A 26,686-nucleotide genomic window follows, 5' to 3' on the forward strand; every position below is an offset into this window, starting at 1 on the left:
TAAGCAGGTTGTTCCACGCGGGGCTCACAGTCTTAATCCCCATTTTACAGTTGAGGTAACGGAGGCACAGAGAAGCTAAGTGACTTGCCCAGAGTCATACAGCTGCCAAGTGGCGGACCCAGGATCAGAACCCACCACCTCTGACTCCCAAGCCCAGGCTCTTTTTGGATATAACCCGACTTCTTAGAATAGCCCTATCTGGTATGATCAGATTCTCAATTGCGCATGTAGTGAAAATCAAATTTAGCATGATCTTCCAAAAGCTTTCTCGGTTTTGAGTGATCTGCTCGTATGTTAGGATTCTTATTATGAACATTAGTTCGCTAGAGCAAAATAGGGTTTTGCTGTATGTGCAGAGAGATTGATGAACTTTTCTCAATTAAGTTAGCGAGTCTTCCGGGATCTTGACCTGTACTCAAAATATTTGATTTTCAGACACACATCGCAGTCCCGGAAACAGCAGTATTACAGACAGTTGCCAACTTGGATACCCTTATCGCTGTAATAGAATGTCAGCAACCAGAAGCGGATTTGTACAGGTATCCACTGTAATGCCTTGTTTTAAAACATGTAATGATTATATTTCAGGTTTAATAACGCACCGGGGAGGGAGGTACAAGATAATACATCAGACTAAAGCATACTTTTAAAGTCAATTATTGCTTTATAGTTTTAAAAAAAAGTTTAAGTAGAATAAATGTGATATCCACTGAAAACAGATGGAAAAAATGGTAATTCAGTTCTCTGTAAACTAATAGGTATTATTATCGAGTGCCGTCGCGTTGTTTCCTATTCATAGCGACTCTGTGGCTATATCTTCTCCAGAACGTAGTCTTCTGCCATAATCCGTAACCTCGTTAATGGTTCTTCCCTCATCGTTGTTACGGTTTCTATCCATCTAGCTGCTGGTCTGCGTCTTCCACGTTTTCCCTGGACTTTTCATAGCGTTAGTGTCTTCTGCAGAGAATTAGTCCTCCTGATTGTGTCCAAAATATGCTCATTTAAGTCGAGTCATTTGGCCTTCCAAAGACCACTTTGGCTTAATTTGCTTCAAAATTCATTTGTTTGTTTTTCGGGCGTTCCACGGTATTCACAAAAAGCCTTCTCCAGCACCACATCTCAGAAGAGCCGATGCTCTTTCTGTCCTGTTTTTTCATTGTCCAGCTTTCGGATCCATACGTTGTCACCGGAAACACCGTAAAAGTGACCGTTGGTATTTTTATGACAGTTATAACATCAGCATGTTTCACGACTTTTTCCAGGCTCTTCATAGCAAGTCTTCCTAACATTAATCTTTGGCATATTTCTTGACTATTAGTTCCTTTAAATTGAGGAGGGGAGAAAATTGTCAAATATTTCAGTTTTCTCTTCATCCATCACAAATGAGTTAAAACTTTCATTTGTCATGATCTTTGTTTTCTTGGCATTCAAATGTAGGCCCATCTTCTCGCTCCGTTCCTTAAACCCTGATAGTAGGGTTTACCAATTTTCCACTTTTAAATTTGCACTTTGGTTTGGAATTTGCCAATTTTCAAAACATTAGCCTTTATTTTGCTCTCTCTTGCATCCCCTGTTTTGTTCTCCTGTATTGCCTTTCCCAAATATTAATGCAAAAACTTTCACACTCACATGCAACCTCTCTCAACATCCAGTGACTCTCCATTATGCAATCCTAACCAGTCAGTCAACAAATAATATTTATTGGGTTACTACTGTAGGCAGAGCACTATTTGGTGTTTAGGAAAATACACTAGAAATAGACAAGATTGATTGCTAGCCTCAAGGAGTTCAGAATCTAATGGTGGCACAAAATAAATGACAGGTAGTAAGAAGAAAATGCAGATGTGGCTATGTTGTCGAGTAAGTGCTGAAATATTGAATTTTGGTCTGCAGATCTGGAGAGGTCACCCTGCTTAAGCACTTGAACAAATTCTTCCTCAACATATGGACCACTGAAATATTGCAAAGGATCTCAAAGATGCCATCCTCTTTATTATTTTCATGGGGAAAGCAGAAAGATTGCATTGTAGAAATTATGGTATCTCACTCTCTATTGCAGACATGATCTTAGCCTGAATGATGATGATATCTGTTAAGAGCTTACTGTGTGCCAAGCACTGTTCTGAGCGCTGGGGGGGGGGGGGTCATTTGCGACCAGATTGTGATCCGCGCTACTGAATGTGACAGACATGGAAAGAGCAAACATAATTTGTGTTCAGATTGGGTCCGTTCTAGGGAATAGTAAAATCACTTCCCACTCCAATCATTCTCATTGCGTCACCGTCCTTTGGAGCTATCCGATCGTTACTCACAGTCTCTAATGCCCAGTTCATAAATTCTAATGGATTTGAGTCTCCTATCAGCAACGCCGAAGGTGGTTTTATTTTATCAGGCAATGGATGTCAAGCAATCTCAGGAGCATGCGTGCTCTCTCTCTCTCTCTCATATTCACAAACTCATGCTGTTAGACTGCTTTTAAGCCCATTGTTTGATTTCCTTTTGACCACTTTTAATTACCTTTTGGTGCCGGGCACCAATGGGTGAGGGAGGGGATTCTTATTTTTATAGCTGCTAATATGTGGATCAAACTCTATATCTATAGCTGGGATTCCCCAGATTTACACGTGAAGAAAATACAAAGACTCCAACATTTGGAGACTTCTACATATTTATATTCTTGTAATGAATTTCTTTCGCTGATAGGTTTGTTGGAAGAATAACAGTGAACCACCAGATGGAAGAAATTGTAAGGTAAGGATCACCTGCTACGTTTGCATTATCAAATTACATTTTAGTCTTTGATGACTCCTCGCGCAGAGCAGTCTGGAAAGCAGCTGGCCAAGTGGAAAGGGCAGAGGACTGAGTTGCAGAGGGCCTGGGTTCCAATCCCGGCTCTATCACTCTGTTACCTTGGGCAGCTCACTTCTCTGTGCCTCAGTTACTTTATCTGTAAAATGAGGATTAAGATTTTGAGCCCCATATGGGCCTGGCCTGTGTCCATTCTTGTTTCTACTCTAGTGCTTAGTAGAGTGCCTGGCATTGTAAGTGTAAGTGTAACTGAAGTAACTGAGGCACAGAGAAGTGAAATGAGTTGCCCAAGGTCACCTTGTAAGTAAAAAAAAAAAAAAGCACTCCTGTGAGAAAGAGGGGGAACTTAGTGACCTAGGTTTTTAGGGTGGGGGAAATTGTCCGAAGAGGCAACCAGTCATGTAATTGAGAAAAAGGAAAATTGCTTAATTAGATCACGGTAGAGTATTTTGTTACTTCAGTAAGTGGCGATAGACTCATTGTAGAACTCCAAGTCAGTGTTATAATAATAATAATTGTGTTTTTTTAAGTGCTTACTATGTGCCAAGCACTATGTTAAGCACTGGGGTAGATACGAGATAACCAAGTCCCACATGGAGATCACAGTGTAAGTAAGCGGAAGAGAAAGTACTGCATCCCCATTTTGCAGATGAGGGAACTGGGGCAAAGAGAAAGTAGGTGACTTGCACAAGATCACACAGGAGAAAAGTGGTGAAGCCCAAATTAGAACTCAGGTCCGCTGATGCCCAGGCCTGTGCTCTTTCCACTAGGTCACGCTGCTGCCGTAGAATCTATAGAGATTGTGAACTGGAGGGAATGTATTTATAGTACTGTTCGTTGCCAATTAAAATTGGTTAGAGCTTAGTCCTGTAAATGAAACGCCCATCTGATTTCTAAGAGGACTTCCCTGCTTAAACCCTCATTTCCTCCATCCACCATTATGCACTTAGCTATGCACCCCTCAAGCACTTTGCTATCATCCCATCCCCGTAGCACTTATATACGTATCTTTTACCCCTACCTGTAATTTACTTTCATAATCATGGTATATATCAGGTGCCTACTATGTGCCAGACACTATTCTAAGTGGTGCGGTGGATCCAAGCAAATCGAGTTGGACACAGTCCCTGTCATTCAGTCGTATTTATTCAGTGCTTACCGTGTGCTGAGCACGCCCACATGGGGCTCACGGTCTCAGTCCCCGTTTAACAGGTGAGGTAACCGAGGCACAGAGAAGTGAAGTGAGTTGCCCAGGGTCACACCGCTGACCAGCGGTGGAGCCAGGATTAGAACCCAGGCCTGTGCTCTATCCACTACACCGTGCTTCTTCTCATGTATAATGTCTGCCTCCCCTGTAGACTGTAAGCCTCTTGTGGGCAGGAATCATATCTACCAGTTTTACTGTATTAGAACATTGATCTACACTCAGTAAGTGCTTGATAAATACCACTGATTGGTTGATAAAGATCAATAACCTAATTTTTCTAATGGTCTCCCAGTGTTTAGGAGACTGAGAAGTGTTGAAGTGTCAGAAGACACTGCGGTCCCTTCCTCGCCTTTTCTTTCCCAGGCCCTCACTCCTTGCTAATTTTTAAACATTCATTCATTCAATAGTATTTATTGAGCACTTACTATGTACAGAGTACTGTACTAAGCGCTTGGAATGTACAATTCGGCAACAGATAGAGACAATCCCTGCCCATTAACGGGCTCCCAGTCTAAACGACAATAGTGATGATAATAATAATTGTGGTATTTAAGCGGTTACTGTGTGCCAAGCACCGTTCTCAGCTGTGGGGTAGATGCAAGATAGTTGGGTCGGTCCCACATGGGGCTCACAGTCTTAATCCGCATTTTACAGATGCTGTAATTGAGGCCCGGAGAAGTTAAGTTGACTTGCCCAAGGTCACACAGCAGGCATGTGACAGAGCCAGGATTAGAATCCACATCCTCTGTCTCCCAGGCCCGTGCTCTTTCCACTGGCCATATTGAGTCCTCTGTGCCATGCACCATGCACCATCCTGCTATTTCTAGGGTCTTGGTTGGACCCGCTCAGCTTTTCGGCTGACGGGCTTGGCCTGCCTCAGTTGGTCCCAATTGCCCATCTTCTTGCCATTCTCTGTCTCTGAATCCAGCCTCTCAGGCTGTAATTCCTGGGGCCCGCTCGAGCTAGTACAGATGATCTTGGACTTCGCCACTTGTCTGCCATTTGACTTTAGACAAGTCACTTAACTTCTCTGTGCCTCAGTTCCCTCATCTGCAAAATGGGGATTCACTACCTCTTCCCCCTCCTACTTAGATTGTGAACCCCATACGGGACCTGATTATCCTATATCTACCCCAGCGTTTGGTACTGTGCTTCGAACATAGGAAGCACTTAGCAGATACTACAATTATTATTACTACAAATAATTGCAATCACAAAATACAAATTTTAGCTGCAAGTACGTGATTAGACTTAAGATTTTGGATGCTGCTGAAAAGAAATCCTAACCGCCCTTCTCATAAGTGATCCCTAAGAAAATTGTCAGGCAAAAATAATTTTTTTTATTTTCCAGAATCCCATTTATATATTTATTATGTACATCTTCTGCTTCTAACGATTTTGGTACTGTTTACTAAAGACATGGTAAAAGATATTTTAACTTTCATTGCATAGCACCTTTTGATTTGATATTTCAGCTCAAAATTGTACTGGCTTGTTCAGTAAGTGATTATTTTCTTCTTTTTAGACCACTGGGTCCTGAAAGTCTCTTGCTTCGCGGAGCCAGGTTAAAAAACACAAAAGAAATTTTTGGTTAGTAAACATTTTAAGTAGTTGGATTGTAAATTTTATGCTCATTTTCCTCAGAAAAATCATTTATTTGGGCACATTTTAGTTGTATAATATAGGTTATTCTTTAACCTACAGCACTGAGCTAATACCGGTTTTCATTCACCTTTCCTCTAAATGCCCTCTTGAGAAATGTACATGTTGTTGCAGACATTATTTGGAAGTTTTTGATATCTTTTGTATGTGCCTTCAGTATGAGCTGTACATCTGTTTCACCCAGTTTACCACCACCTTGTCACAATTTGGATAATCGCATATGATAATCCTGAATGATCTATTCCCTGAACTCTCTATTCAATCAGTGATATTTATTGAGCTCTTCCTAGGGGCAGAGCAGTAGAAGAGTACAAGACGTCAGAGTTGGTAGACACATTCCCTGCCTAGAAGCAGCTTGCTGTCTAGAGAAAGAGATAGACATTAAATTCCATATATATGGATTGGATCATTGGATCCAACAGGAACAGTGGATCCTGTTGCTGGTGTGAAGGAACAAAGCCCTACTGAAGACCCACCTCCTCCAAGAGGCCTTCCCAGACTAAGCCCCCATTTCCTCAGCTCCCCCTCCCTTCCCCGTCACCTCGGCTCGCTCCCTTTTCTCCTCTCCCCGCCCCTCAGCACTTATGTATATATGTATATACGTGTAATTCAGTTTATGTATATTGATGTCTGTTTACTTTTTTTGATGTCTGTCTCTCCCCGTCACCCCTAGACTGTAAGCCCGTTGTGGGCAGGGATTGTCTCTCTTTATTGCTGAATTGTACTTTCCAAGAGCTTAGTACGGTGCTCCGCACACGGTAAGCACTCAATAAATACGACCGATTGACTAAATGAATAGACATATGTTCTGTGCGGCTGAGGGTGGGGGGAATAAACAGGGCTTAAAGGGTACAGATCCAAGGACAGGGAATGCAGACGGGAAAGGGAATAAGGGGAAAGAGGACGTGATTGGGGAAACCCTCTTGGATTAAGAATTTCGTGTCCTGTGGACTGTAAGCTCCTAGTGGGTAAGGATCATTTCTACCAACTCTCTTAAATTGTGCTTTCCCCAGTGCTTAGAACAGTGCTGTGGACTGCAGTAAGCACTCAACACCATTGATCGATCCATGAAAGCACATTGTGGGATTGCAGTAGGAATAGTTTTCTGCTGAAGAATTGATGAGCTCTCAGGGATATGCAAGAATACAGTCGTCTCTCTAGACATTTTGTTCCTTGTAGGCAGGGAACACGTCTACCAACTCTGATGTATTGTACTCTCCCAAGTGCTTAGTACAGTGTTCTGCCCACAGTAATTGTGCAGTAAATACCACTGATTTTTTTCCGTTGCACTTTGGAACCAGCATTTGTCCTGGGGACTTTCAATTGGTGATTCATGGTGTATGATCTCTAAGTGTGCATTTCTCTGTGTTGTTTTCTTTCCTGGGGAAGATGCTAAAAGTCTTTACAGGGCATCCATGTGAAAAGGTTGATTTGATTTTGTTTTGCAGGTGTTGCTGTATATACAGGTATGGAAACTAAGATGGCATTAAATTACAAGAGTAAATCACAGAAACGATCGGCAGTAGAGAAGTAAGTAGCGTTCAACTTTCTTGTCTACTCAAAAAAGTCTAGTTCCTAGTTAGACTAACCAGCAGTGTATTTAAAAGAGTCGAACTGCGGAGACAACAAAATTTGATCGTGAGCACTAGACTTCTCAGATGACAGTAATTATTATTAATAATAATTACTTTATGGTATTTGTTAAGCACTTACTATGTGCCAAACACTGTACTAAGTACTGGAGTGTGGATACAAGATCCTCAGGTCGGACACAGTCCCTGTCCCTCAAAGGGCTCACAATTTAAGTAGAAGGGGTTATTGGTGTCAAGAGGCAAGTGGGGAAGCCATATTAGAACCCAAGTGCGCTGAATTTCCAGGCCGGTGCTCTTTCCACTCGGCCACTTCCTTTAGATTATCTTTCAATCTCATCAGCTTTTTATGAGCCCCTACTATGTACACAACGTTGTACTAGAAGCTTAGGGATTATATAATGGAGGTGATAAAATGCCCTTGCCCATGAGTTGCCTTTTTTTAAAAAATGGTATTCGTTCATTCATTCATATTTATTGAGTGCTTACTGTGTGCAGAACACTGTACTAAGCACTTGGGAAAGGACAATACCATAATAAACAGTGATATTCCCTGCTCACACTCTAGCATTTATTATGTGCCAGGTACTATACTAAGCACTGAGATGAATACAAGTTAACTAGGTTGGGTGCAGTCCATATCCCACAAGGGGCTCACTATCTGAATCCCCATTTTACAGATGAAGCAAGTGACGCACAGAGAAGTGAAGTGACTTGCCCAAGGTCACACAGCAGACAAGTGGTGGAAATGGGATTAGAATCCAGGTCCTTCTGACCCCCAGGCCTGTGTTCTATCCATTAGGCCACGCTGCTTAATCCACGTAGAGAAGCAGCGTGGCTCAGTGGAAAGAGCCCGGGCTTGGGAGTCAGAGGTCATGGGTTCTAATCCTGGCTCTACCGCTTATCAGCTGTGTGACTGTGGGCAAGTCACTTCACTTCTCTGTGCCTCAGTTCCCTCATCTGTAAAGTGGGGATTAAGACTGTGAGCCCCACGTGGGACAACCTGATTACCTTGATCCCCCCAGCGCTTAGAACAGTGCCTGGCACATAGTAAGCACTTAATAAATACCATTATTATTATTATTCTCATTATGTTGTCTAATTCACTCCTCAGATTTGCATTCACTTTAGAGCATTCTGAGCTCGCAGTGTGGTATGTGTAACTGAAAGTTGTTTTGTGGAGACTGTAATCATTATATCGATCAACTAAATAAAGCCAAACCTCTCAATAGAACTTACAGTGACACAGCTTTTTGAAACTGGTAACATCCCACATACCTCTGTGTCTCCCCCTCTAGATTGTAAACTCGTTATAAATTTATAGGGTAGGGAACGTGTCTGCTAATTCTGTTGAATTGTACTCTTGCGAGTGCTTAATACAGTGCTCTGCATATAGTAAGTGCTCAATAAATACCCTGGATTGATGCCCTCCCGAGGGGACAGGCAAGAAGGCAGACCAGAATCTCACTTTCTTCTGTCTCAGTTATCACGTGCAAATTCAAAAAGTACAACTTAATCGTCAAGATTAATGTCTGAATTCAAATGTCTGAATCCCTTTGATGAAGCCCGTGTTTGTAAGAGAACATAAGTGCAAAGCATGGTGTTATTTTCCCCCTATTTTATTCCCTCTTTTCAAGGATTTATCTATGACCTGTCCTCAGGTAAACAGTCTGTTAAAGTCTGAATTCCAGAATATTCAGGAAGAATTTCTTGAAATACATGAGATGTTTCTCCTAAAAGCTAAGATTTGCAATTTATGGAAAGTGGAGCCTAGCCAAGGGTGTTATTTATTTTAAATATTTTTATAGCTCCAAAATGGATGTCCTCTGCTTGAAGCCACGCTAAATTTATTGTCCACTTATTTACAGTTGTGATATTTCTAGGCCGCAGAAGGAGAATCTTTTGAATAGTTGCTTAAAAATTAAGCTCCTGAATTAATATGCAAGTCAGAAGGGATGAAGAGGACCCTTCAGTATTGTTGGGGGAGGGGGATACCCCAGGGGTGACGCCAATCTTGGATTCCTCTCTCCCCACCATCCTCATCTATTAGGAATGCCCATTTTACCTGGGCAGAGTCTTCTCCCGGCTCCTCAGAGTGGCTGGACGTTTTGTAAGGAGGGGGTGGTATAATTATTTTACTGACTGTTAAATAAGAACCCAAACTGAGTTTTAAAACTTGCACTCCTTGTAAAATGGAAGAAAATTTATCTCAAAACCTTAGGGTCTGCCATTTAAGTAATTTTCTAATTTTTGATTTTTAGTTTGAACCCGTTTATGCCCTGTTTTGTCTTGTTAATTTTAATGCTATGTTGCTACGTTTTTAAAGAAACCTAATTTTTGCAACAACTTTAAAAAATGAGCTTGACAGGTAAATCAGTAAAATATCCTGTAATGGTTATGGTTTGCATGCTCTTCTACCTCCTCCAGGTCCATGAATTCCTTTTTGATCGTCTACCTAATAATCCTCCTTTTTGAAGCCATCCTCAGTACTATTCTGAAGTATGCCTGGCAAATGGAAGAAAAATGGGATGAACCGTGGTATAACCAAAAAACAGAGCATGAAAGAAACAGCAGTAAGGTATTGAATAATATCCTAGAACATCCAGGAAAGGGAAGGTCTCCGTTCCCACCCCCACCTCCTAGTTCTGATGTCAACAACTAGACCATTTTCTCAAGTGCTAAGCTTCAGATCCCCATATATACTGAATTAGTTTGCGGCATGTATTTCTTAAAAGTACCCAAATTACCTTTGTCAGGAAAATCTGGCCACTTTTTGTGAAAAAGGAAGCAATTAGGTCCACTTCTCTCATTATTTCGAAGACCTGTAAATGCCGATACAAGAGATTGTTCTGGGCTAGGATTTTCATTTTGTGTTAATCTCCAAAGGTAGGCAGAAGTTGAAGGCCCGTGCTGTTCCCTAAAATGTGGTGTTTCCTAAAATGCGTTCAAGATTTTCAAAGCATGAGACTGAGTTCCTAATTATTTCACATGCAGATGCAGATTTTTCATCTCCCCAAAATGCAACGTGTGAAAGTGGTAAATGTACTGTCAGTATTTGAGAGGTTTGAATGTTTAAAGAAAAAAAGTCAACTGTTGCAGAGATTGTGGTTGATAATAAGGAAGATCTTTTTGATTTTGGAACAGGAACAGTAGGTTGTGGGGGGCGTCTCCAAACTTTGGAAGCTTTAAGTAAAGAACTCCCCAGCCCAGGTCACGTAGTCTCCCCTGCCTGGAGACTTCAACGTTCTTGATGAGACCAGATGATCCCTAGGTCTCTTCGAGTTGTGTTTTCCTATAATATGTGATAAAGAAGGATGTGGAAAATTGAAGGCCACAGACCTCTGATTTTAGTCCACATAACAGTTTTAGCTGGTCTGCCACCAATCTTCTTTGAATTGATTTAAATTTTCCCCCTTCTCCAAGTTCCTGTCCTCTTCTCTTGTCGAGATGTTAATTGAAGTCACTGAATTCAGTAAGTAGATAAGAAAAGGCATGGATAGTGAAACTAGACAGACCTGAATAATTTGACTATATTTGACTTGGCATTGTCTTAGTATTTAATTTCTGATTGTTTTGGCATTAATGCTTACTCCTGTTTTGTTCCTTTTTTTCAAATGAATCTTTCGTCATAGATTCTGAGATTTATTTCGGACTTCCTTGCTTTTCTGGTTCTCTACAATTTTATCATACCAATTTCACTGTATGTGACAGTTGAGATGCAGAAATTTCTTGGATCCTTTTTTATCGGATGGGATCTTGATCTGTATCACGAAGAAACAGATCAGCGAGCTCAAGTCAATACTTCAGATCTGAATGAGGAACTGGGACAGGTAAATTGATTTTGGTAATATTTTCAAGGCCTAAAGATTTGCTATTCGATATTTAATGTGAACACATCTCGCATGGAATGTGAAATTACTCGTACTCTTTCAAATAGCCAAATCTGTAAAACACGTTTGGCCCGTCCTGGATCCCATCTCTTCCAAATAGGATGATAGATCTTCACTTGTACCGAAAATCTTCCCTCTGCCTTATAAGCACTTAGTACGGTGCTTTGCACACAGTAAGCGCTCAATAGATACAATTGAATGAATGAATTATGAACTATTTCCTGTTTTCTGAAGTTTCTCCCTATAAAAGAACATCATCATGATCAGTGGTATTTATTGAGCGCTTACCATGTGCAGAGAACTGTGCCGAGGATTTGGGAGAATACAACGTAACAGAGTTGGTAGAAATGTTCTCTGCCCACTGCACGTTTCCGTGTAGAGGGCGATTTCATCCCACATATCCCCAGAGCCCATCCTGTGCACGATCACCTCTTTCTTCAATCCACTTCAGGTCTCTTAACTACACAGAATAATAATAATTATGGTGTTTAAGCGCTTAGTATGTGCCAAGCACCATTCTAAGTGTCGGGGTAGATACAAGGTAACCAGATTGTCCCACGTGGGGCTCATGGTCTTCATCCCCGTTTTACAGATGAGGTAACTGAGGCACAGAGAAGTTAAGTGGCTTGCCCAAGATCACACAGCAGACAGGTGGCGGAGCTGGGATTGGAAACCCCGTCCTCTGCCTCCCAAGCCCATGCTCTTTCCGCTAAACCATGTTATGATGTTTCAGCATTAACGCTAATGAGCTCTCCAGTGTGCAGTCAGTCGATGGCATTTATTGTTTGCAGTGCGGTACTGTTCGTACTAAGGCAGGGCTCTGAACTGAGTGCTTAGGAAAGTACAATCAAGAGCGTGGGCCTGGGATTCAGAAGATCATGGGTTCTAATCCCGCCTTCGCCATTTGTGTTCGGTGTGACCTTGGGCAAGTCTCACTTCTCTGGGCCTCAGTTGCCTCATCTGTAAAATAGGGACTGAGACTATGCAGGACCGTGTCGATCCCGATTTGCTTGTGTCCACCCCAGCGCTTAGGACCGTGCTGTTATTATCAACACGATCCCTGCCTACAAGGAACTTACAATCTACAACGGAAAATACACTCGTTCCTTACCGACCAGTGTTCATCACCAACAGCTCCTTCTGGGCCAACCTTTTGCTTCCTTTTCGGTTTCACTGTGGTGCTCAATATCAGACCTCAGTTTTGTGGAAACGCTCCTTCGTAAGGATTTCGGTCTTCAGCCACTCCTTGAATAGCTTCTTCACGGGCAGCTCCTCTGCACACATCCCTCAGGTCGTGGCCATGATCCTCCAAGGTCCCTGCTACCCGTCTCTCAATGATCTCATCTGTTCCTCTGTTTTTAGTTACCATTTCCATGAGATGACACATAACTCAGACAACTCAGTCCCTTGGCCGAATTCCACAGATCACTACTCTTGATTTAGATGTGTTGCCAGCATATCTAGTTGAACTCAGCCAGCCTTCCTCACACAGCCTTGATTTTTCCCAGGAAAACCTGGGGGTCCAATTTACGGATCCAGTCGGGTGCCAGAGCCCTAAAAAATCAATCTACTGTTTCCCTCCTCAGCAAATACGTATTTAGCCTCTGATTATTTTTTTTACGGTATTCAGTTAAGCTCTTACTATGTGCCAGGCACTGTACTAAATGCTAAGGTAGATAAAGGATCATCAAAGTGGACCCAATCCCTGTCCTACCTCGGGCTCACAGTCTTAATCCCTGTATTACAGATGAGGTAATCGAGGCATAGAGAAGCGAAGTGACTCACCCGAGGTCACTCAGCAGACCAGTGGCGGAGCCAGGATTAGAACCCAGTTCCCCTGACTCCCAGGCCCAAGCTCTTTCCACTAGGCCACGCCACTTCTCCGTCAGGTGGGATTATTTCCCAGTCGAACTGTTTTATGACACAGAATTTGCCGCTGTCACTATTTCCCCAGTGTCCTTTCTAATGATCACTGTAACATCTGCTTTAAGAACTTACCTCCTCCATTCACTCTTTCTACAGACTCCTCTTCATCTCCGTATTCAGCCTGAACTCCTTGCCTGTAATGTCAGAGCCCTTCCAGTGTTCTTAATTTGGCAACTTTTGCAGGCCTTGGAAACAGGTTTTTATACATTTCTGACTTGGAGCCCAGCTCTTCTGGTTTGGCAGCACTTTAAGCCCCCTCATCCGAAATGGGAGGGGACATCCAAGCCCAGGCAGCTCTGGGCTGAACCGACACAGCCCGGTCTCCCGGACTGCGGTCCTGAAGCATTTCTCATATCCTTTTAGGTCTCTACGGTATTGTGCCCTATTTGCACCACAAGCTCCTCTCTTCTGGAACATGCCCCAACTCAACCTCTTCCTCCTTTTTCTTTTCCCCCTTTCCACAGAGGATTTGAAGGAATGAGCTCAGTTGACTCCTCCTGAGGCAGCTGCATCACGATCCCACTAACTTGAAAGGAAAATCCTTGTCCTTCTTTGCACTCTGTGCGTTCATCCTTTGGCAATAGCGTCTCTGTTCCCAGCAGCAGTAGAGCCATATGCCAACATTTCACGAGAGAGAGGTTTCTGAAACTTCCGGAGGCATTCTGGAAGCCTGGTCTCTCACACGGAAGCAGTGTCCAGGCGCACACATTTAATTGCGTCTTTGTAGTCTCCTTGAACGTAGAGGTTCAAGGTATCCAAGCACCAAGTCCAGCGTCCAGAGCTGAGCGCAGCCCCATCACCCGGGGGTAATGATAATCGTCACGGTATCCGTTAAGCACTTACTGCGTGTCACACCCTGTTCCGAACGCTGGGGTCGATCGAAGTTAATCTAGTCGCGGTCCCACGTGGGGCTCGCGGACTGAGTAGGGTAGCTGCGGACATTTTTTTCACTGCAGTGTTTTAAATCTCACCAGGTGGAATACGTGTTTACGGATAAAACCGGTACATTAACAGAAAATGAAATGCAGTTTCGGGAATGTTCGATTAATGGAATTAAGTACCATGAAATTAATGGCAGTCTTGTACCAGAAGGACGTACAGCAGATTCTCCAGATGGAATCAGACCAAGACTTGTAAGCAGTTTTATTCTCACTTATCATAATGGAATTTCAGTGGCAACTTTCAGTTAATGTCATTCGGTTCCTCTTTCCTTCATTATATGAAATGCCCGCTATTTGGTGTAAGACGAAGCGTACGACAAATCAGCGGTCTTTATTGAATGCTCACCGTGCTAGGAACAAACGACTACGTACAAACCTGAGGTGGTGTGTAATCATTGCTCAGTTTAACCAGTCCCCAAGTTAGTTTTAGTTTTCCGGGTTTTAAATTAGGTAAAGAAGATCGTATCTGTTAATAGGATCAGGGATCGGGACTATCACGCCTCAGTCGATCAGTGCTGTATATTGACTGCTTATTGTATGCCGAGCACGGTACTAAGTGCTTGGGAGAGAATCGCTGTCGGTAGGGCTGATCCCTTGTCTCTAGGAATTTACAGTCTAGGAGGAGAGAGGAAAAATAAATTACAGAGAAGGATCCGATCATAAGCACAGCGGGGGTGAGGTGAGTATCAAAGTGTCTAAGGGGTGTGGGTCCAAGTGATGCAGAGGGAGGGAGAATTGAGTGGGAAAATGAAAGATTGGTCAGGGAAGGCTTTCTGGAGGAGATAATAGTAATGTTGATATTTGTTAAGCGCTGACTTTGTGCAGAGCACTGTTCTAAGCGCTGGGGTAGATACAGGTTAATCGGGTTGTCCAACATGAGGCTCACACTCTTAATCCCCATTTTCCAGATGAGGTAACTGAGGCGCAGAGAAGTGAAGTGACTTGCCCACAGCCACACAGCTGACAAGGGGCAGAGCTGGGATTCGAACCCATGACCTCTGACTCCCAAGCCTGGGCTCTTTCCACCGAGCCACGCTGCTTCTCTGTGATTTTACTAGCGCTATGGAGATGGGCAGAGTGGTGGTTTGTCAGGTACGAAGCGGGAGGGCGTTCCAAGGCAGGAAGGGAGGACATGTGCAAGAGGTTAATAGGGAGAGAGATGAGATGGAGGCATAGTGAGTAGGTTGGTGTGAGAAGAGCGAATGCTTCCTTTTCTAAGTTTTCAAAGCTTCCTTGGACTGACAGGGCTAAATCACCTCTTGCTTACGTTTGAATGAGTTTACAGACATCCAAGGTTTCTTGTATTGGGATCTCTTAGGTCAGCTTCATCATTTTAGCTCCTGCCTAAATCAGTCCCGAAATTAAAAGTTTGAAAGCGTTTACTGTTTCTTAGAAAAGCGCAGTGTAAATCTGAAGTTTGGCAGCGTGGCTCAGTGGAAAGAGCCTGGACTTGGGAGTCAGAGGTCGTGGGTTCGAATCCCCGCTCTGCCCCTTGTGAGCTGTGTGACTGTGGGCAAGTCACTTAACTTGTCTGTGCCTCAGTGACCTCATCTGTAAAATGGGGGTGAAGACTGTGAGCCTCATGTGGGACAACCCTGTATCTACCCCAGCGCTTGGAACAGTGCTTTGCACATAGTAAGTGCTTAACAAATACCAACATTATCATTATAGTGGTCCACTTTTAGTGCAGAAACCACTGCAGCCAATTCTGCAAACAAACAGACCAGTCAATTGTATCTATTGAGCAGTTTCTATGTGCAGAGCACGGTACTAAGTAATAATAATGTTGGTATTTGTTAAGCGCTTACTATGTGCAGAGCACTGTTCTAAGCGCTGGGGGAGATACAGAGTCATCAGGTTGTCGCGCGTGAGGCTCACAGTCTTCCTCCCCATTTTACAGATGAGCTCACTGAGGCACAGAGAAGTGAAGTGACTTGCCCACACACCGCTGTCAAGTGGCAGAGCTGGGATTCGAACCCATGACCTCTGGCTCCCAAGCCCGGGCTCTTTCCACTGGGCCATGCTGCTTCTCTTATGTGGGAGAGTACTACGCAACAAAGTCAGCAGCCGCATTCCCTGCCCACAACAAGCTTTCAGACTAGAGGGGGAGACAGAAACTAATATAAGTAATTTATAATATAAAATTTGTAATACATTTTGACTTTCTACAGCTCCAAGAAGAGGAACTCTTCATGAAAGCAGTCTGCCTCTGTCACACGGTACAGATCAGTGCTGATCAAACCGACAGCCTTGGAGATAATTCCTGGTTTTCCAATGGAGTGTCATCTCAGTTGGAATATTATGCTTCCTCCCCAGATGAAAAGGCTTTAGTTGAAGCAGCTAGGAGGTAAGTCCATTTTCTTAAAAAGTGCCATCGAGTCGTTTCCATTTCACAGCGACTCCGTGGTTAGACTCTCTCCGGAATGTCCCGTCCTCTGCCTTAATCCGCAACCTTTCTAACGGTTCTTCCGTTATCGTTGTGACGGTCTGGCCATTTAACTGCCGGTCTGCCTCATCCGTGTTTTCCCTGGACTTTTCCTAGCATTAGTGTCTTCTCCAGAGAATCAGCCCTCCTCATTATGTGTCCCAAATATGCTAATCTAAGTCAAGTCATTTGGCCTTCCAAAGGCCACTTTGGTTTAATTTGCTCTCAAATCCATTTGTTTGTCTTTCGGGCAGTCCACGGTATTTACAGAAGCCTTCTCCAACACCACATTTCCAAAGAATCGGTGTTCTTTCCATCCTGTTTTTTTTCACTGTCCAGCTTTAGTTTAAAAAGAACCAGTCGCTGGAAGTTCTTAGATGGGGAGTGCATCTGAGACCCCTGGACTTGTTGCAAAATATTAAAGTAATGATGATAATGATAGCATTTGTTAGCACTTACTATGTGCCAGGCACTGTACTAAGCGCTGGGGTAGATACAAGCAAATCAAGTTGGACACAGTACCTTGTCCCATGTTGGGCTCATAGTCTCAACCTCCATTTTATAGGTGAGGTAACTGAGGCATAGAGAAGTGAGGTGACTTGCCCAGGGTCACACAGCAGACAAGTGGTGGAGCCAGGATTAGAACCCCTGCTGACTCTTAGGGTCCATGCTCTATCCATTTCTCAACACTTATAATACTTCTAATTCAGCAGGGTTGGTTTTTTTTTTTTGCGAATGTCTTTATTTCTCTTGTATTTTGTGTGTAGAAGAAGAATATACTGCGGTAAAGCCTTTTTAATCTAGAATTCATGATCATCTGATTACCTGCCCTTCTGCTTCCTCTCTTTTCCCTATGCGCTTTTGCCATTGCTGACCCATGTAGGGTGCGTGGCCTGAAGCCAGAGGTGAGGAAACTAGGGCACAGAGTATTTTAGTGACTTGCCCAAGGTCAAACAGAGCAAGCGGCAGAGATTAGAACCCAGGACTCTGGGCATCCAGTCCGCTGCTCAAAGAAACAGACCAGTTCAGAAACCAAGAGGCCAAGCCTAAATTTATTTTCCACAGAGACACACAGGTACTCATCGAAACTGCATTTAATAATAATAACGATGATATTTGTTAAGCGTTTACTATGTGCCAAGCACTGTTCTAAGCACTGGGATAGATACGAGGTTGTCAGGTTGTCCCATGTGGGGCTCACAGTCTTAATCCCCATTTAACAGATGAGGTAACTGAGGCACGGAGAGGTTAAATGACTTGCCCAAAGTCACATAGCTAACAAGTGGCGGAGCCAGGATTAGAACCGACGACTTCTGACTCCCAAGCCCGCGCTCTTTCCAGTAAGCCACACTGCTTCTCAATTTAAGAAACAATATGTCTCAATTAAGATTTTTCAAATTCACACAAGAATTCTTGCCTTCCTTCTCCATTCATCCAAATTAGGCTTTATCTTTAAAATAATATAATTCCTTGCCTAGCATTCATTACTTTCAGGATTTAAGGTAGAGTGTCCATTAAGCTATGCATTTTTAACCTATCAGTGCAACAGTTCATCTAAATTCAAATTTAATCAAATTTGAATAGAGTAGTACTAAATTCGAAATCTCTTAAATGGCTCTACTTTTCTGTTTTAAAGTTTATTATAGTTGAAAATCAAGCCTTTGCAAAATGATTGTTCCATTTTACAAACTTAAATTTACAACTGAAGTGATAGTCACTTTCCACCAGTCATTCCTTAATGGTTCTTTCTGAATCTTGGATCTTTTTGGGTCTGGAATAGCCAAATCAATTTGTTTTTAAAAAATTATTTTGACAGCATGGCCATTCAAGCTGTGAAACCCTATACCCTCTGTATCCCCTTTAGGGATTCCTTTTCCTTCTCCGGAATATTTTGTAATAAAACTTATTATTTTTCTTTAAATACTTAGAGTTGGTGTTGTATTTACTGGCACTAGTGGAGAAGCTATGGAAATTAAAAGTCTTGGAACACCTGAAAGGTAATATTTTTATATTTGATGATTCACTCTTCTATGAACCCTCATTAAATAGTACATTTATGACGTAAATATCATTGTACCTGTTACAAATTACACTTTATTTTGACGTCCCACCTGAAGTTGTATATTGTGCTTTTATCGGCGGCCTTTTCCTAGCTAGGAGTAATTATGGAAAAAATTGTTTCTTTTGTTTTTCCAGATACAAATTGCTTCACGTTCTGGAGTTTGATGCGGATAGAAGGCGAATGAGTGTGATCGTAGAGTCCCCTTCCCGTAAGAAATCTGAGAGCCTAAGCAATTGTGCAAGTGAAAGGATGAGAACATGATTTCCGACATTTCTTTTTTCTTTCCTTTCATTTTCAGATGAGAAGCTTTTGTTCACTAAAGGAGCTGAATCTGCCATTCTTCCTTACAGTACAAGGGGAGAAATAGACAAAACGAGGATTCATGTTGATGAATTTGCTTTGGTGAGTGCCGGGGACAATTACAATTGACATGTTTTATTAATCCAAGAGCCTTTTACTTTCACAGGCATTCATGAAATGACTTCATACTATTTGAGTACTCTTATGTAGGATCTACGTAACTTCCTCTTCCGATTAAAGTTCAGGCCTGCAAATGAGTAGTGTATTTAAAATTTAAAAGTCTTGAAGTGCCTTTCGTCAAATTTGAATTCAGAAACTGGCCGGGAAGTCTGGTATTTCTAATCTGCACTAACACGAAACTTTTAAACACGCATTTTCTGGGAATTTGAAGATGATGGTTGTAGTCAACATCAATAGTAATAATAGTATCACACTTGTAATTTTAAAAACCAGAGATACTTTTTTGAAAGACTGTGATTTGTTGGTGTTCTTTGGGAGTGAAACTCACACACTTCTCTGGTTCTTCACCTGTAAGGTATTCCTTTGTAACTCATTTTTTGGTTTCTTTTAGAGAGGACTGAGAACTCTGTGTGTGGCCTATAGGCGATTCACAGCTCAAGAATATCTTGAAATCGATAAACGCCTAATGGAAGCCAGAACTGCCTTACAACAGCGAGAACAGAAATTAGCAGAGGTATTCAATTTCATTGAGAACGATCTGGAATTGCTTGGGGCTACAGGAGTGGAAGACAGGTATGTACCGATGATCTGTCTAAATGGTGAAATCAATCAGTGGTATCGACTGTGCCCTTACTGTGTGCAGAACACTGTACTAAGAGCTTAGGGAGAGAACGATAAAGTAGATTTTAATTATCATTACTCACAGTTCATCTCCTGAAAAATGTTCACAATGCACTGTTTACTCTGGACTAGGTTTTATTAGAATACCTCAGCATCTGATGGATTTTGAATCTGAAATCAAGGGAACACATTATTGCCTTCCACCCTGGAAACCAAACTTTATGTAGTCAAGCCATAATTCCTGAAATACATTCTTTTAAAGCCAGGCTTTCTAAATGCTAAAAATCTAAAGTGGCCTACTGGAGAACAGTTCATTTTTCCAACTGATTACTAAGATTGTGGTACCAATAAAATCATAGCAAAATGTGTATTGCTCTTCTTTATTAGATTGAAAATTAGGAAGAAATGCATTTAAAAATCAAAACATTAACAAATGGTCTAGAGCCTGGCTACTGAATTTGAGCCTCCAGCCTCTGTTGTTCTTACAACTGACTTTATGTGGGTTTGGATCTGTTCAAGCTCACTGTGATCTCTCAATTCTTTATCCACTGGGTAAGGATTTTTCCGATTAAAGTATTAAGATGGGGATATATAATTGAGTATTTTTATTTTCTAAATTTGGACTTTCAGAAATTAAACTAGAGAGAGCATGTGTGTGTGTGTGTATTTAAATAACTCACATTAGGCTTCTCAGACTGAAAATGGAGTGCATGTGTGAGAGGCAGAGTTTGTTAATCCCTGAAGGAGTTCCTGATGACTTTACCGGTTAGAAGCAGGAGCAAAGTGAAAACCTTAATACCCGAATGTCTGAGTGTTATGGAGACAGAGAGCCTCCTTTCTTCGTTCTCTCAATCAGGTCAACTAGCCCTAGCCCTACCCATGCTTACTAAACTTGAAAAAAGTACTTCTCTCGGCTCAGCCTCTGTGCATATCAAGCGTCTGATGTTTCTACCCTTCTTATTAGCAGTCTTTCTGGGGTTTAAAAGTTAATTTAAAGAAATTAAAAGTAGAAATTGGTGTTAAATTTGAAAAATTTATGTCATCATTATTACTACTATTACATTATGTTCTTAATATGGGTCAAACACTGTAGTAAGTGCTGGGATATATACAAGATATTTAGGTTGGACACAGCCCCTGTCCCACATGGGACTCAGATGAGGAAACTGAGGAGAAGTTAAGTGTCTTGCCCAAGTCCACACAGCAGACAACTAGCAGAGCCCAGATTAGAACCCAGGTCACCTGACTTCCAGGCCCAGGCTTTTTCCACTAGGCCTTGCTGATTCTCACTTATCCGCTTTTTAATAGAATAGGAATTTAATAAAACCAATCTGGGCTCACGAGATCTGCTTTGAAGAGAAAAGGTCTCTTAAAAACTCGGGTATGTCATTGCTGTGTTCGTAATATCTCATAATAATAATTGTGACATTTAAGTGCTTACTATATGTCAAGCACTGTACTAAGCACTGGTATAATAATAATAATAATAATGATATTTGTTAAGCGCTTACTAATAATAATAATAATAATGTTGGTATTTGTTAAGCGCTTACTATGTGCAGAGCACTGTTCTAAGCGCTGGGATAAACACAGGGGAATCAGGTTGTCCCACGTGGGGCTCACAGTCTTAATCCCCATTTTACAGATGAGGGAACTGAGGCACAGAGAAGTTAAGTGACTTGCCCACAGTCACACAGCTGACAAGTGGCAGAGCTGGGATTTGAACTCATGAGCCCTGACTCCAAAGCCCGTGCTCTTTCAAGAACTGTTCTTAGCACTGGGTAGATGGAAACTAATTAGGTTGCGTATAGTCCCTGTTCCACATGGGGCTCACAGTCTTATTCCCCATTTTACAGATGAGGGTGACGTGGCACAGCGGGCAAGTGGTGGAGTTTGGATTAATACCCAGGTCCTTCTGACTCTCAGGCCCATGCTTTATCCAGTAGGCATAGATATTGAATATAGATTCAAGATAATCATGTCCTATGGCGGGCTCAGAGTTTAAGTAAGAGGGAGAACAGGTATTGAATCTCCATTGTGCAGATGAGGGAACTGAGGCAAAGAGAAATTAAGGAACTTTCCCAAGGTCACACATCTCATATCTGCCAAACTAACTCTCTTCCTCTCTTCAAAGCCCTACTGAGAGCTCACCTCCTCCAAGAGGCCTTCCCAGACTGAACCCCGCCTTTCCCTCTGCTCCCCCTTTCCTCCCCCTCACCTTCTGCTCCTCTCCGTTCCCCCTTCCCTCAGCACTGGGCTCATTTGTATATATTATTTATTACCCTATTTATTTTGTTAATGAGGTGTACATCCCCTTGATTCTATTTATCTTGATAATGTTGTCTTGTTTTTGTTTTGTTCTGTTCTGCTCTGCCGTCTGTCTCCCCCGTTTAGACTGTGAGCCCGTCATTGGGCAGGGATTGTCTCTATCTGTTGCCAAATTGTCCATTCCAAGCGCTTAGTCCAGTGCTCTGCACATAGTAAGCACTCAATAAATACTATTGAATGAATGAAGTGGTGGAGCTAGAATTAGAACCCAGATCCTCCAACTCCTAGGCCTGTCCTCTTTTCCCTAGACCACTCTGCTTCTCTAAACATCATTTACCTAAGGTGTAAAACTTATGATATTGCACAGTGCAGACTGTATTACTAATAGCTATTAATGGTGATGGTATTTATTAAGCGCTTACTATGTGCCAGGCACTGTTCTAAGCGCTGGGGTAGATACAAGGTGTTCAGGTTGCCCCCCATGGGGCTTACAGTCTTCATCCCCATTTTACAGATAAGGTCACTGAGGCCCAGAGAAATGAAGTCACTTGCCCAAAGTCACACAGCTGACAAGTGACGGGGCCGGGATTAGAACCCATGACCTCTGACTCCCAAGCCGATGCTCCTTCCACTAAGCCACGCTGCTTCTCCAAGCCATGCTGCTATTAAGTGCTCACTGTGTTCGGAGCACTGTATTAAATATTAGAAGAGGTTTAGTTATATGTACAATCCAATAATGTATCGGTCTATGTTACAAATGATGTTTTTCAGACTTCAAGATAAAGTCCAAGAAACTATTGAAGCCTTGAGAATGGCCGGTATCAAGATATGGGTTCTTACTGGAGATAAACACGAAACGGCCGTCAGCGTGAGCTTATCATGTGGACATTTTCACAGAGCCATGAACATCCTTGAACTTACGCAGCAGAAATCCGACAGCGATTGTGCAGAAAAGCTGAGACAACTGGCCAAAAGGTATAATACGAACACTTTGACATAATTATCCCCATTTAATTGAGGCTCACCTCCTCCAGGAGGCCTCCCCAGACTAAGGCCTCCTTTTCTCAACTCCCTCTTCCCCCCCTCTCACCCCGACTGGCTCCCTTTTCTCTACCCCCTCCCTGCCCCACGGTATTTGTGTCTACATGTACATATCTATAATTCTATTTATATTAATGCCTGTTTTACTTGTAATGTGTATATATATATAATAATAATAATGTTGGTATTTGTTAAGCGCTTACTACGTGCAGAGCACTGTTCTAAGCGCTGGGGTAGATACCGGGGAATGAGGTTGTCCCACGTGAAGCTCAGAGTTAATCCTCATTTTACAGATGAGGGAACTGAGGCACAGAGAAGTGAAGTGACTTGCCCACGGTGTATCTAATTCTGTTTATATTGATGCCCGTTTACTTGTGATGTCTTGTCTGTCCCCTTCTAGACTGTGAGCCTGTTGTGGGCAGGGATTGCCTCTCTTTGTTGCTGAATTGCACTTTCCAAGCGCTTAGTACAGTGCTCTGCACACAGTAAGCGCTCAGTGAATACGACTGAATGGATGAATGAACTGAGCTTTTACTGTGCACAGAACAGTGTGCTAAGAATAACCGTTTTTGTTGGGGGGGGGGTTTCTTTTTTTTCTTTTTAATGATATTTATTAAGCATTTGCTATGTCCCAGGCACCGAACGAAACGCTGGGGTAGATGCAAGATAATCAAGTTGGACAAAATCCATGTGCCATATGGGACTCACAGTCTCAATCCTTAGTTCACAGTTGAGGTAACCGAGGCTCAGAGAAGTTAAGTGACTTGCCGAAGTCAGTCAAGTCAGTCGACTGTCCGTATGGAGCGCTTTTGTGTGCGGTGCTCTACTAAGCGCCTGGGACAGTACCGTATACCAGTACAACAGACACAGCCCCTGCCCACAAGCAGCTGACATTGTAGAGGGGGAGAAAGACATTCATATAAATAAAGAAATTTCCAGATATGTACTTGGTAAGCCTGTCCTTTCTCAATTGGAAAACTCTTGAAACAAGGTTGGGCTCCAAGGCCCAGAACCACTGTAGCTTGCCCTCACCTCCAGTAATAATAATAGTAATAATAACTGGGGTATTTGTTAACCGCCTACTCTGTACCGAACACTGGAGTAGGCATAAGATTATCAGATTGGACACCGTCCTTGTCCCAGACAGGGCTCCCAGTCTGTGAGGGAGGGAGAATAGGTAATAATAATAATAATGTTGGTATTTGTTAAGCGCTTACTATGTGCAGAGCACTGTTCTAAGCGCTAGGGGAGATACAGGGTCATCGGGTCGTCCCACGTGAGGCTCACAGTTAATCCCCATTTTCCAGATGAGGTCACTGAGGCGCAGAGAAGTGAAGTGACTTGCCCAGAGTCACACAGCTGCCAAGTGGCAGAGCCGGGATTCGAACCCATGCCCCCCGACTCCCAAGCCCGGGCTCTTTCCACTGAGCCACGCCGCTTCTCTAGGTATTTTATTCCCGTTTTACAGCTGAGGAAACCAAAGCCCAGCGTAGTTAACCGGCTTGTCAGAGGTCACGCAGCGGGTACACGGCGAAGCCGGAATTAAGAGCTCAGTTTTTCTGACTCCCCGGCCTGTGCTCCTTCCAGTCGGCTGCAGTGCCTCTCCTCCGTGGCCTCGACCTCTGCTAGCCTGACCCCCGAGGCTACCGTCCCTGCACACGCAGCTTCAGCTTCGCTTCTCAAGGTGCTCGGGCAGCGGTGGCTGCAGGCCCCGGGCCGGGAAATGGCCTCCTGACGGAGGCCCTGTAAGGCTCGCGCGCCCCAGCCGTAGCTGTGGAGCCGGAAAGCCAGCACGCCTCGTTTCCTAAGGACCCCAAAGCCTGTGGGATTGAACCGGTCAGTCGGTCATATGAACTGAGGACTTACTGTGTGGAGAGCACTGTACTAAGCCCTTGGGAGGGGGAAAATAGAACAGACACATTCCCTGCCCACAACAAACTTCCGGTCTAGAGGGGGAGACGGGCATTAATAGAGGCAGTTCAAATGACAGGTATGTACAGAAGTGCTCTGGGGCAGGGAGGATTCGTTCGTTTATTGAGCGCGTACTTGTGTGCAGAGCCCTGTACTGAGTGCTTGGAAAGTACAATTCAGCCACAAATAGAGGCAGTCCCAGCGCTCAACAGGCTCACGGTCTAGAATGTGTAAAGGGAGCAAGTCAAGGTGATAGTAATGTTAGTATTTGTTAAGCGCTTACTATGTGCAGAGCACTGTTCTAAGCGCTAGGGTAGATGCAGGGTAAACAGGTTGTCCCACGTGACGCTCACAGTCTCCCCTTTTTCAGATGAGGTAACTGAGGCACAGAGAAGTTAAGGGGCTTGCCTGAGGTCACACAGCTGCCAAGTGGCAGAGCCGGGATTCGAACCCATGACCTCTGACTCAAGCCCATGCTCTTTCCACTGAGCCTCACTGCTTCTCCAGAAGGGAGTGGGAGAAGACCAGACCCGGGGGGGTGGCTCATCCTCATGCGGCTCCGGGGTTGTAAGGATCAGCGTGGCTCAGTGGAAAGAGCCCGGGCTTGGGAGTCAGAGGTCATGGGTTCGACTCCCGGCTCTGCCACTTGGCAGCTGTTTGACTGTGGGCAAGTCACTTCACTTCTCTGTGCCTCAGTTCCCTCATCTGTCAAATGGAGATTAATTGTGAGTCTCACGTGGGACAATCTGATTACCCTGTATCTACCCCGGTGCTTAGAACAGTGTTTTGCACATAGTAAGCGCTTAACAAATACCAACGTTATTATTATTATTATTATCAGTAAGGGTGGAAAAAAAATGGCAGCCTGGTAAGAACCTTGACTTTCCTCTTCCTTCCCACCCCCACTTCTCTCTCTTGCTTTCCTTTTCTTACCTTGCCCCCTCAGCTTCTCTCCCTCTTTTATTTTCTTTCCTCACTCTTGTCCTTCTTATGCTATTCCTTCTCCTTTCCTTTCCCCTTTTTATTCCCTTTTCTCATACTTTTCCTTCTCGTGTCATCCCCCCTCCACTTCTCTCCCATTTCTGTTCCTTGTCTTCACTCTTTTCCTTCTCATACCCAATACCAGAATTATTATTATTATCACCCCCCTCTCCTTTTCTCTCCCTCTTCTACTCTTTTTCCTCACTCTTTACCTTCCACACCTATCAGAGACCCACCACCTCAATGTGCTGCCCCGATATTCCCTAACGCGCCTGTCGGGAAAATAAAGACTTGGCGTCCCTGATCGTATGTTGGGAAATGTCACAATGTCATACTAATATTTGCAGTTGATAGGATACAGGAGTACAGAGCCAATATTCCACATACCGTCAATAATTCCACACAGAGAGCAACTGCCCATTTCTCAGAAAGAATAGGCAGCTAATCTTTGCCGAACACAAATCGCAAATGTGACATTTTAAAAATATACCCTTTTTCTCCTTTTTAGGATACAGGAGGATCACGTGATTCAGCATGGACTCGTCGTAGATGGGACCAGCCTCTCTCTTGCACTCAGGGAACATGAGAAATTATTCATGGAAGTTTGCAGAAATTGTTCCGCTGTGTTATGCTGTCGAATGGCTCCTCTTCAGAAAGCTAAAGTATGAGTTTCTTTCGATGTTGAAAAGATGATTTTGCACACTTTTTAAAGAGTTTTGGAAAGTGCACATGGCTTCTTTTCCAGGCCACGGTTGTAGGTGCAGGAATGAAGATTATTCCTAATATTATGCCCTTGTGGTTCCAAGAGGCATTCTTCAAGTGAAGTAATAATAATAATGTCGGTATCTGTTAAGCGCTTACTACGTGCAGAGCA

The 26,686-nt window shown here is 43.2% G+C and overlaps 1 protein-coding gene across 5 annotated transcripts in view; it reads left to right on the forward strand.

Moving 5' to 3' along the window:
• The window catches only part of ATP11B (ATPase phospholipid transporting 11B (putative)), a 146,921-nt gene that overhangs the window by 78,557 nt on the left and 41,678 nt on the right, over positions 1 to 26,686 (forward strand). For all 5 annotated transcript variants that reach the window (XM_029073628.1, XM_029073637.1, XM_029073620.1 and 2 more), the window contains exons 7-20: positions 436 to 539; positions 2,704 to 2,751; positions 5,541 to 5,605; positions 7,126 to 7,207; positions 9,694 to 9,844; positions 10,899 to 11,096; positions 14,057 to 14,215; positions 16,195 to 16,370; positions 18,377 to 18,445; positions 18,645 to 18,718; positions 18,809 to 18,912; positions 19,382 to 19,563; positions 22,651 to 22,854; positions 26,321 to 26,474. In XM_029073628.1, the coding sequence (XP_028929461.1) occupies positions 436 to 539; positions 2,704 to 2,751; positions 5,541 to 5,605; positions 7,126 to 7,207; positions 9,694 to 9,844; positions 10,899 to 11,096; positions 14,057 to 14,215; positions 16,195 to 16,370; positions 18,377 to 18,445; positions 18,645 to 18,718; positions 18,809 to 18,912; positions 19,382 to 19,563; positions 22,651 to 22,854; positions 26,321 to 26,474 (1,770 nt within the window). The remainder of the gene's footprint in view (positions 1 to 435; positions 540 to 2,703; positions 2,752 to 5,540; positions 5,606 to 7,125; positions 7,208 to 9,693; positions 9,845 to 10,898; positions 11,097 to 14,056; positions 14,216 to 16,194; positions 16,371 to 18,376; positions 18,446 to 18,644; positions 18,719 to 18,808; positions 18,913 to 19,381; positions 19,564 to 22,650; positions 22,855 to 26,320; positions 26,475 to 26,686) is intronic.

The sequence above is a fragment of the Ornithorhynchus anatinus genome, chromosome 1 (genome assembly GCF_004115215.2).
Source record: "Ornithorhynchus anatinus isolate Pmale09 chromosome 1, mOrnAna1.pri.v4, whole genome shotgun sequence".
Classification (NCBI taxonomy): Eukaryota; Metazoa; Chordata; class Mammalia; order Monotremata; family Ornithorhynchidae; genus Ornithorhynchus; species Ornithorhynchus anatinus.